Source organism: Populus euphratica, unplaced genomic scaffold (assembly GCF_000495115.2).
Source record: "Populus euphratica unplaced genomic scaffold, PopEup_1.0 scaffold29.1, whole genome shotgun sequence".
Taxonomy (NCBI): Eukaryota; Viridiplantae; Streptophyta; class Magnoliopsida; order Malpighiales; family Salicaceae; genus Populus; species Populus euphratica.
In genome coordinates, this window is record NW_011499888.1 from 670,792 (window position 1) to 683,236 (window position 12,445).

Sequence of the window (12,445 nt, forward strand, 5' to 3'; positions counted from 1 at the left end):
TAACATAGTTGCAGTTGTTTTTTATTTAAAAAATATATTAAAATAATATTTTTTATTTTTTTTTAAACACTTTTAAATATAAAAACAAACATATTACTAGATGTACGTGGCTATCATGGGTAATTGAATGGAGCACGGGTTGACGAGTTCCATGCCCAATATATAACAGAATTTTTATTTGCCCAACCAGTATAAATATTTTACACTCCACTTGGTAAGATTTCATTGCACGAATAAACTATATACTTAGGCAAATTTTGTTTGACATCTCGAATTGATTAGAGTGATTGATCTAGTTAGTTAAATTTAACATGTTCGGCCATGAGACCACACCATTGAGTATATTTCATGATTAAAGTTGACCTGTGATTATATTTGAAGCAAGACCAGGAAAAATCGCCAAGACTTTTATTTGTTTATTTTTACTTTAAAATAAAAATCATGATGGACAGCCAGGCATAGGATAGTGGAGAGTAGATGAATATGGTGTTTGACAGTTTTATACTATTTATTTTTTAAAATGTATTTTGTTTTCGAAATTATTAATTTTTTTAAAATATTATTTTTATATCAGTGTATTAAAATAATTAAAAAATATAATTTAATATAATTTTTTTAAAAAATTAACAGAAAAATAGATTAAAACTGACTCACAAGCAACAACGAACAATAGAGATCGCATCTAAATTCACATGAACCACAGCACACGACCACAATTTTCTATTGTTTCACGTAGTCTCCACCTGCATATCAACTGGATTTGAATATTGCACCATGCCCATCGCATTGCATGCACGCACTTCATATCATGGACAGGTTCACGTACATGTTTATCAAGTTGATTATTTTTTTTCAAGCTAGTGACGGGAAAGGAGCTGGAAATACTAAAGAAAATAAGAAAAGTGGTGAATAGTAAAAAAAAGTTTTTCTATGTCAATGCTATTATATTTATAGGTATTTTTGGATAAGGATAACTCTGTAACAAGATATATTTAAAAATATTTAAATTTACAGAGAATTTGTTATTTTTTGAGTTTGCAGGGATGATTATTTCTAGTTCAGTTTGATTTTTATAGAAAAAAATAATTAAATTAATATTTTTTAAAAATCAAAACTGGTTCAAACCGACTGGTTTTCGTTCTATTTGATTTTTGTGATAAAAACTAGTTCAAACCGGTCTGACTAGGTTTTTTTAATCTTGACTCTATTTTTTTATTTGGTTTGGTTTTTTCCTGTCTGGGTACTGCTCGATCCGGTCTAGTTTCTCTTATTTCTGACTTATAAAACAGAAACCAAACCGAATCATATTGATCGGTTTTTTCAAAATTTTAATTGGTTTTTTTATAGTTTAGTTTTTCTAGTTTTTTCAATTTAATTAATTTTTTGATTTTTGTACTCAGTCCTATTTAAACATGATATTCTTTTTTTCATTTGTTTTTTCAATTTAAGCTTTATCTTGCGTGTGAAATTTATCCATTTCAGTTGCTCCATTAAATACAAGATGGGCAATTAATTAATTATCAGAGGAATCTGTCTCAAGTGTGCCTTTTGAGATCACATAAATAAGCAGAAATGTAATTTTCTTACAAAGTTCGAAAATCCCACAAGCCTTTAATCTCTATCCGTGATCATACCCTCATGCAACTCTCTTCCTTTGAATCCACTCCACAGAATTATCAAAAATAAAAAGAACAGTCAATTAACACACACCTTTTTTTTTTTTTAGTTTTTTGAACAATGACGACATTTGCTCATGTAAATTTCCGAGCGATGTAGCATGCTAGTGGTAGATTTTTTACCAAGAAGAAAATCTTCATATATCGTTGAACATTAAATAGGGTTTTTGTTTGGCTGCGAGCACAAATTAAAGAAGGCAAATGCTTGGTACCCACCTAGCTTAAATTTATTTTTTAAAAGGTACTTATTTGCCATGGTTTTATACGTACTAAATGATTTCACTTTCTAATACGCAAACAACTGCAATAATCATATCTTTGTAATTTCCATCTACATTTTTCAAATCCATTCCTGAGTTTTGAAATAGTTTAAAGGTTGAGATAATGATCCAATTTACAGGTTGTAGGTTCAACATAGATCAATGATTTGTTTTAATTTTTATAAGAATATTTTGGAGTTGATTAGAACAAATTAATCTCATATAAATTTGTTAGTGTTTGACATTGTAGTTTAATTATATTTTTTTTTATATGTGTTTATGTTTTTATGGTTTTAACGGGTTGGTGTTAAATTAATTTCTAACAATGACCCCGGACCCCGTTAAAAAAATTAAAATAAATAATATATATTTATCAATTATATATACTTTATGAAATAAAAATCACTATTATTTAAAAACTTCAAATATAAAATGAAAAATTTTCAAGCCTCCACTTATTTTTTTTATATAAAATATTAATTAAACATTTATTAAATATTTCAAAAAGCTTAATTTTGTGAAAGATTTTCTATTCACATTCAACCATCTCCATTTCCAAACAAGTAATGAAATCAATTAATTCGAAAATAAACCAGCTAGTCCATTCGATTTTTATAAAATCAATATCTATTTTTTTAAATAAAACTTGACCTAAACAATGTTGTTTTAAGTAGTTGATTTACAAGTCGATCCGTCGGCTAGACGAGGTTTGATAAGGATGCTTAACATCTTACAAAAACAAGCAGAAATTTACGTAAAAAGCGGCATTTCACAGCCGTAAAAAATCCCTAGAAAAGTAAAAAGTAAAAACCAGGGCAGAGGGCAGAGAAGGTGCAAATGTAACGGAATAATACTGTTTTCACTTACTTTCTAACCAGCTAAGCTAAAAATGAAGGTGGCAAAAAAAGAAACCATCTCATAAAAAATTTAAAACACAAGGGCGGTTTTCAAGGCTTAAAACCAATACAAATACAAAACCACCATGGATAAATGAGAGAGAGACAGCAAGTCGTAAATCAGCATTTCTCATTTTACAAAAACCACCAGGCAGGAACAGCAAGTCGTAAATCAGCCTTTCTCATTTTACAAAAACCACCAGGCAGGCAGGCAGGCAGGCATAGGCACCCTCAAAAGCCTCCACTAAAGGTTATTGATTTTATTGTGTAGTAATCGGGCAGGCAGGCATAGGCAGGCACCCTCAAAAGCCTCCACAAAAGGTTATTGATTTTATTGTGTAGTAATCGATAGTTTGTGTTTTTAGAAGATAAAGAGAAATGGAATCGACGGAGTCGTCTTACGTCTCATCACAGGAGCAACCGCGGAAGAAATCTCCTCCGCCGCCTGCATCGCCGCTTTCAGGTTTCTCTGATCTGATCTAGCGTTTTCCTGCTCTGTTTCTCTCGTTTTATATTTTTTTCTCAACGCAATGAGTTGCGGCAACGGTTTTATTTCTGTATGTTTAGGTTACATTTTTTCTGTTCTGCTTTATGATTGACTGCAATGATGATTTTGTTGTATTTCTGCTGAATCTTGGTAGTTTTGACTTGAATTTGAAGCCTTAACCCTAGATTTATGAAAGGAAGAGAAATCGCTAGTTTTAGGTTCAGTTTGCTCGGTGAGAAAATTGCGGAGAATGAAAGAAAATTTAATTTGAAGTCTCTTTGCGGCTTTGAAATTGATAGTTCTGCAGGTTTTTTCCGTGCTAATATTTTTGTTTTTTAATTGCTTTATTGTTTTTCCCAGATGCGGTGGAGAAACCGACGTATATTAAGTTACTCGTGTCAAATGCTGCAGCTGGTTCTGTGATTGGAAAGGGTGGTGCTACAATTACTGATTTTCAGTCACAATCTGGAGCAAGAATTCAGTTGTCGAAAAATTATGAGTTTTTTCCGGGAACATCTGATAGGATAATTCTGATATCTGGAGGAATTGACGATGCATTGAAGGCTTTGGAACTTATAATTGCTAAATTGCTTAGTGAGGTAGTTATTGTGTTACAGGGTTGGTTTGTTTAATATGCTGAGTGTCACAGGGTTGGTTTGTTTAATATGCTGAGTGTTTGCTGATATTAATTTGTTTTTGTGGTCAGATTCCTACTGAAGATGGAGATGATGCTGAACCCAGAATGAGAGTGAGATTGGTTGTTCCAAATAATGCTTGTGGTAGCATTATTGGGAAAGGAGGGTCCATCATAAAGTATGGTTAAAATTCTTCTTACAATATATTTTTAATTGCTATTGCTTGAAAAGTCAAAAATTAATTTTATATCTGGAAATTTCACTTGGATTTATTTAGTCAATAGCTGCTGGCGTGAATGCATGCTTGTCTGTGAGGAAATGTATTTACTCTGTACTTAATTCCATGAGATTTTATGGTAGCCCTACTTGTTTAGAGTTCTATCCCCAGAATCATGCTCTGCTCAAGCACAATTTTTACATGTAGATGTTTGTTTCATGGTAATTAGGAATCCACGATCCCCTTTCTTTTGAGGGCTGTGGCAAACTTTGCATGCATTGTCCCAATAAGAAGAATTCTGTATTGCGAAGATTTGGTCTTAGACCTGAGAGCTTATGGTTGCTACTTCACATGCCACACCATCTGAGCTACTCCTGTTGGTTTATATATGTATTTTGATTTATAGTACCTCATTAGGAACCTCAACCATCCAGTTCAGCTAAATGCATAAACTGAATTGATATCAATTGTAAATGCGTGAAATTAGGTCCTTTATTTTTTATTGCATCCTGTCTTTGTTGGTTGTGATTCTCTGCTAGTCTATGATTGGGTTTTTGTTTATTATGCTCCTGCTCCATTTTTCCCGTGAGTCTACTAAAAGGGAGCTTTAATTTCTTATTTTGTTTCTTGTGAGACTGTCTACAAGTTAAGCAAATTCTTTCAAATAGTGTAAAACGCTGATATCTTCCTTCACTGCAGGTCATTCATTGAAGAGTCCCATGCTGGCATTAAGATTTCCCCACTGGATACAGATTTTTTTGGATTGACTGATCGGCTGGTTACAATAACAGGAACTCTAGAAGAGCAAATGCATGCAATTGATTTGATTTTGTCGAAGCTAACTGATGACACTCATTACTTGCAGAATATGCATGCTTCACTTTCATATGCAGGTGTAACTCTTACCATTAGCTTCACACTCTCTTTCTATTGGAAGAAAAAGCTTCTAGTTTCCACATTTACCTATTCATGTTGTAGTTTTTTTCTTATCTCGTTTTGGCTCTTTATGAATTCATAATCTTAGTTATCTGCATGATTAATGGCATTATTATGATGTGAAGCTCTCATCTCCCTTGCTTTGCCTCGTGGAAAGATTTAGGAATGTTCTAAACTGTGTCAGGGTGCCCATGTAAAAGATCATCAGTGTTGGGGGAGTGGTGATTTAGAATTTGAGTTTGGTATTTGGTTCAGATGCTTATTTTACTAGAAAAATATGAATGTCCATTGAGTTCTATTGTTATGACTGTAAAGCACAATTGTATTCAAACAACTGTGCATTGCTGATTAAGTTGTGGTCTTTCTTTAGTGCAAAGGACTGTTTCTTTATAAGCATCTTTTAGTAAATTGGTGAGATTTAGGTAACTTCTTAGTCTTAAATGACCTACCAGACTCTAAAGGTACCACTGATGACTGGTATTAGAGTTTCTTTTATCAGAATCATGTGTTTCTGACTGCATTCTACACGAAGGACGAAGGAAGTATTGACTTTGTTTTTTCTATCAATCTGACTCAGTTAATTGGTAGCTATTTATTCAATCTTTATAAAACTCCTGAATATTTTAGCAAAGGTGGTGTGGTTTCCTTGAGGTTTCTGAAAATCTGTTCTATTTAAACCTTTTCTTTTAAAATTCAATTCCATTTAAGATTCTTTTAACTTGATTAGGTGTTTTCTTCTCTGGTTTTGATGGTATTCCATATGCATATGTGCTTCCTCATGTTGCTACAGCAGCATACAACTCAACAAACCATGGGCTGAATGGGGCTGGAGTAAAGTTTCAGCATAACAAGGTTCATTCTATTCTATAATTCTCTACGCTTTAACCGAGTATTCTGGTGCTAATGCAGTTTGCATAGCAAAACTTGATAGTAGCACTTCATTTTGGAATGCTATATCAGATTTTCTCAATAATGCTTATTCATTTATGGTTATTCATTCCTAGTTGACGTTCCTGTGTGTCCATGGGATGAATTCAGCCTTTTCACTTCAAGTTGGCTTTTCCTTTGCCTTTCCCCGTCTTTAGGTTTTTCCACAACATTTGAACTGTGTTGCTGAAAGTTTTTAAAATGTTTTTTTGTGTTTAGAAATACTTTTCAATACTCAAATTTAATCATCATGTCATATTTTTTTATGGCCTTTTTAGTTAATACTTTAAAGATTTCCCCATGAAGGCTTAATCAAATGTATTATTTGTCCGTGTGGCAAACCCACACCAAAGCTTGTGTCCTTTATATATTTTTCTCTTAGGTTGCTTAAGGGTTACATTTGGTAGTTTGATACCAATCCTAAAGTGGGTATTCTTATATCCAGCATAGATGGTTCCAGCTAATTCACCCCATCTCATTGCAAATTCTATCATCAATATCTCCTTAAGTTTTGGTGCTGTTCTGAAAACATTTGTATGGTATTAAGTATAATTAAAGAGTATGTTGATTGTGATTGATAGAAGGCCTTCTGATGTTATCCAGGAGGATCGTACTAACTCTGTGACGATTGGTGTTGCTGACGAACATATTGGATTGGTTGTTGGTCGTGGTGGAAGAAATATAATGGAAATTAGCCAGGTTTTTATACAACAGATGATCCATATTATTCTGTATCATCATCATCATCATCATCATCATTAATAATAATGTACAGCACTCTGTTTTGGCAGAATAGTGGAGCCAGGATAAAAATATCAGACAGAGGTGATTTCATGTCTGGAACAAATGATAGGTATGGGAATGGATTTCGAGTCAATCAGTCTAGTGCTAAAAATGTGTTTTGAAGTGACGTTGGTTTTAATTCTGTACTCTTTGGCAGGAAAATTACAATCACAGGATCACAGAGGGCCATCCATGCAGCTGAGGACATGATAATGCAGAAGGTATCCTATGCTTCTGAGAGGGAGACAGATTAGCCTTTGACCAATCTTAACTATTTTTGCTGCAAATTTCTCCGTGGACCTTGCAATTGCCTAATTTATTTGGTGTGTCTCAAAGTTGGTAAACAAAAACTGTGATGGAAGGAGAAAGAAGGAAGGAAAATTCTTCATTAGAGAGATGTTTCTATAGGAAATTCTTCACACGGTACAACTTCTGTTTCTGGAAACAGTTGCTGGATTAGGCTATGTTGGCTTGTCATATTATTAGATGTAGTCATGTTGATCTTCTTAATACAGTTATTGACTTTTAAATTAATACATGTTTTACATCCGAGCTATCTTTTCAAAGGATACTTTGCCATAGTTAAAATGGAAATTTGCTGAACTATTTCCATCTGAATCTTGTCCAGTTAACCCTCAATTTCACCCGCATCTTGACATTTCAAATTTTGTAATCTCTTTCTTATAAATGGGCTTGGGCACTGAAATCTAATATTTATGTCAAAAAATTCAGTAGTGCTGGAAATTATAGCTTGTCCGAAGACTGTAAGCATCGAATGCTGAACAGATTGTGGTTGCTATTCTATATCACTTGTTAGGCTTTTCTGATTTCGTATCCTTTGTTAGACATTCCTGATTCTAAGAATGACCATATGATGAGATATAAAATGGACTTATCTAATTAGCTTTTCAGAATATTTGTTGAGCGGACTGCTGGTGGTCCGTCGGTTGTAAAATTCACCTTGCAGCTTCTGATGGCCTTTTGGCCGCCTTCGATGAGGGATCAAAAACTCTGGGTGACATTTCGGATGAGAGGTAAGTAGTTTTCAATACCCAAGATGACTGGACTCCATTAACCAGGTCAGACTTTTACATGGGAATTCTGTGGCAGTCATGTATTGAGGTTGACTATTTCATTCTGACATGGTTTTTTTACTGCATGCAAAGTCAACACTGCCAGTCTTGAGTTTTGGGAGGAAATCTTTAATTTTCAAAAAGTTCAAGCTTATTTCTTTTAATTTTATTTGAAGTCCTTTTTTTGTGATCAATCCTGTTCTTATGAAAACAATACATTCAGCTTTGACTAGGGTTTGCGGAGATACTATCTATAAAATATATTTTTAGAGTAAAATATGTTCTTTTATTTATATCATTTGAAAAAGTGAGTTTATTATTAGTGATCAATATGGATACACACGTGCACAGTTGCAATCACTCGCCAACATGCTAAATATATGCATTTGTGAGCTCCTGCAATTTTATTTCAGAATACAAATGACTATGAATGTTGTTATATAGAAGAGAAGGTAACCTTTGTGTTCACGACAAGCCATATCCATAGGCATAGGCCTCCGCATAAGCTGAACTGTTACCATAAGTTGGGCCAGAGCCACCCCCACCCCCACTATCCCACCGCTAGTACTAGAACCATAGCCTGAGCTGCTACCAGAACCATAGCCAGAACCTGACCCATTGCCACCACCTCCCCCTCCACCTCCTCCACGACCACCACCGCTGGATCCAGAACCATAACCTGACCCAAATCCTGATGCAGAACCACCACTACCACCACCAGCTCCCTTCCTTCCACCTCCACTAGCTGCCTTTGGTGTCCTAGCAGCAAAGGTGAGGTCTAAAATAAGCAAGATCAGGAAAGCAGTCCCTAACACTCTGGGCTTGCCATTTCCAGATTATACTCTCACCGCTCAATGTATCTGTATGTGTATCTGTATGTTTATGCGTCACTCGCTATATGAGAAACCGGTATGCTTTGCTGACTGGAAATGCATGAAGTGGTAACCCTATATATAGGCATTGTAAAGGAAACGAGACGCGGTTTTGAAAAGTTCTTAAATTTCCAGGACCTCTCGCTTGGTAAACTTGATGATTATAGAACGGAACGTGTGCTTTGGGTTTTGTTTAAGTGGAGGGTGTCGGTGGTGGGGTGGCGGTACTGTGGAGGACTGTCTGTTTCTGTCTATATGCAGTATCTGAATAGAATAAAAGCTTTAGCCCAACCTTTTCGTTTTCAACTAAGAAGTGTCTTATAATATTCAACTCCGGCAATGGGACAGGCATTTCTCACTCTGTCATTCTATTCATATTTGAACTCCACTGTCAGAAACACGAATTTTCCGTTCACTGGTGGCTGTCCTGCGGTGATTTATGCTAACGATTGTCTGCTCCGCGTGTATGTTAACAACGGGCTAAACTTGCACAACAAACTGGACTGTTCAGTCATTTCTTTTTGCTGTTGCTCTTGGAATTAATATAATTAAATTTATTTTCCCACAATATCATAGACACTTTCCATCATTGAATATAAATAGATCTGTCCTTGAGAACCGCGTTCGAATGTCTGGACTTACAATCAAAAACCTTGGTGCCTGTTCCGGTGTTTGGAAAGCACACCATCCTTGCATCCCTGCTTCAGTCCAATGCTCAATTTTTAACTGCATGATGGTAGAAAGGAACGTGTGTTTCGGGACGCGATGGTGGTTCTATAACTCATGTTGGACTGTCTTCTCTGTTCTCATGCAATTTCTGTATAGAATAAAGACCTTATCTCCGCTTTTTGACTTGACCTGTCTTGTAATATACATGGAGCCAATAATGGCATGCCTTTCCTACGTTCCCATTCTGTTCATATTTGAACTCCACTTTGAAGGCATTGATTTTTCTCTTACACCAGCACTTTGTTTGGTGACTTGTTTATCCTAACAATTGTCTCCTAATTAAGCACATGCGCATCAACTAATAGCGGTGATTCATCCGCACATCTGTTTGGGTAATTAAGCGTCTAATTTAATGGTCTTAAGTGATATAATTAATCTCTATTATAAAGGTTATGTGCCTTGCAAGACGCGTGCATCTCCCTTTTTCACACAATTTTTCTTGAACAACATTTGGCATTATCAAATGCCAACAGCCTTCAACTTCGATGCCTCTTTTATTCACGAGGGCACCATATGTGATATTTGCATCAAATTTCTTAAAGCGTTTTTCATATGTTTCCCTCACCAACGAAATAAGTCATAACTTAAAACAGGGGAAGAACAACTTGTAAGCTTACGCGTATGAAGTTCCTAATGGACTACCCAGCCCCATATTTTACTCTTCCAGATACCCTCAGAATCTTAGGACACAACACCATACCCACCCAAATTTCCATGTCCCGATTTCTCCAAGGAATCCTAGTGGGGTCTGTCTCATTCCCATATACATGGGACCTCACTTTCTTCTACTTTTTCTGTGATGGACATTTGCATGGGATGTTTGCTTAGTTTCTTTCAATTATAGTAACCTAGCCATAATATCCTTGACCAGATTGGTCAAATAGAAATGGGCTACGTACTGTCAATTGCTGACTGCTAGTGTGAACGAGCCACTTCTTTTAAGCCCTTGTATTTTTGCAGGAAGAAGCGGGAGTCTGAGGGCCCTCATATGAAGAAGACTGACCATCGTTAGTGGAATCCATTGTGTGCATGTGTTCTTCAGAAGAACGTACATGCACAATGTTCGTCTGTATATTTTACCAACTACATTAGTATTGAATGTGATCTGAAAATTCTCTTCATGGATCTACACTTATAATCGTAGACATTCCATGATTCTAAAACAGATCTTTTCCGAGGATTTATTATTTTCAAATGGATTAACAAAGGGATATTGATACGTTGAAGATAAGTAGTGTTTGAAGTCTGTCTCTGTTATTGCTTATTATAATAACTAGTCTCCTAATTTTGAAGTGAAAATTGACAACTTGGACGTTTGGGTTTGCAGACGGAGTTGCTCAACTAGTAATGTAGCAATATCCTCTCCAAGAATGCCATTTTACGGCCAGAATATGATCTCCTACAAGACACATCTAGTTATGGCCATGTGTTGCTGATGTGGAGCTGATATCAATTGTCAAAATCTATCAGTATTGACATAAATCTTCTTTATTTTTTTATGATTTTTTTTTAAAATTTTGTTATGCAACAACAACAGATTTAGCTGCTTATTACTTGTATTTTTTTTCTTTTCAAGTTACTTAAATAAGATCTCTAATGATAAATAAAGTTAAGGAAGTTTTAGAATAAATATGTCAATTGCTAGCCTCTGCATTTTATTACGTCAAAATCCTACACTATGCAAGGTCAACACAAACGTATTCCTTGAAAATTTTAATCTCTAATGGTCTATTTTTAAGCTCCCCAGAAGATATTACACTCAAAAACCATCTAAAACAAGGGCACGTAGATCAGAGTTTGTTTTGTTGATGATAATACAATTTTATGAAGTCCAATTCTCATGCATAAATTATCATATGGACCTTTGTTTATATATGCGAATCAATATACTTAAGATGATGTACTTTATTTAAATTAAATCAAGATATTTCAAATTTATTAGCTTATATTCTCATAAAAAAAATCTTATTAGCTCATGAAAACGGGATGAAGCAATGAAATAAGTGTTAAAGGAAGCGAAGGAAATTTTTCTCACATCAAGGATGGGGGATCTGAAAGAGTGCTGCTTAGTTCCAAGTAACCTAAGGCCAATGATTATCCACTGAACCAAAAATAAAATAGCTTAGGAATCAATATATATTTTCTTGGCATTTGATTATTATTTGCGTGTTGGCAATTCGTCAGTTAAAAGAAAAATACTGTCCCTGAACAAGATCCAACATGAAAACATGACGGACTGGACTTCCGATCGTTTATGGGTTTGCCAGCTGAACACTTAAGGCCAGGCTCTGAATTTAAAAATCAATTTTTTAGTGTTTTTTAATAGTTTTGAACACTTGGGATATGTTAGCGGCAAATTAAGTGTCTGTTAAACTTCTAGATTCAGCTGCTTGCAACTTTCCAGAAGTCTTCTGAATCATTTTCTTGTGTCTTGATAGGCAGACACCTCCAGCTCCCAGATTTGATCACACATCTGCAATAAATGGGGACCGCTATCTTCTAATCTTTGGTGGTTCTGCCCATTCAATCTTCTTCAATGATCTTCATGTACTCGACTTCAGACTGTAAGTGATGCCATTTATTTATCTTTTGGGATGAGATGTATGTAGGGGATGTGGGGTTTAAATTGACATGTGGAATGTGAAGTAAATGTTATCATGTTTAATTTCTTTATTGAGAATTGAATTACTAGAAACACAAAGCATATAATTTAACAAGTTGAAAAACGGATTGCCAAGGCATCAGATAAGATATATAGCACTTGGGATATGTTAGCGGCAAATTAAGTGTCTGTTAAACTTCTAGATTCAGCTGCTTGCAACTTTCCAGAAGTCTTCTGAATCATTTTCTTGTGTCTTGATAGGCAGACACCTCCAGCTCCCAGATTTGATCACACATCTGCAATAAATGGGGACCTCTATCTTCTAATCTTTGGTGGTTCTGCCCATTCAATC

General features: G+C 35.1%; 1 protein-coding gene across 4 annotated transcripts; it reads left to right on the forward strand.

The window, feature by feature from the left end:
* The first annotated feature begins 3,107 nt into the window (after positions 1-3,107).
* On the forward strand, positions 3,108-7,551 carry LOC105130693 (RNA-binding protein Nova-1-like). 4 transcript variants are annotated; one of them, XM_011033310.1, is made up of 8 exons: positions 3,108-3,295; positions 3,680-3,918; positions 4,026-4,132; positions 4,871-5,064; positions 5,835-5,959; positions 6,638-6,733; positions 6,826-6,887; positions 6,975-7,551. In XM_011033310.1, exons 1-8 carry the CDS (start codon positions 3,211-3,213, stop codon positions 7,069-7,071), a joined length of 1,005 nt encoding a protein of 334 aa, XP_011031612.1. In that variant the 5' UTR covers positions 3,108-3,210; the 3' UTR covers positions 7,072-7,551. The 4 variants fall into 4 exon arrangements, with proteins under 4 accessions (XP_011031612.1, XP_011031613.1, XP_011031614.1 ...); XM_011033311.1 differs by having other exon boundaries at positions 5,898-5,959; XM_011033312.1 differs by having other exon boundaries at positions 5,901-5,959.
* The last annotated feature ends 4,894 nt before the right edge of the window (positions 7,552-12,445 follow it).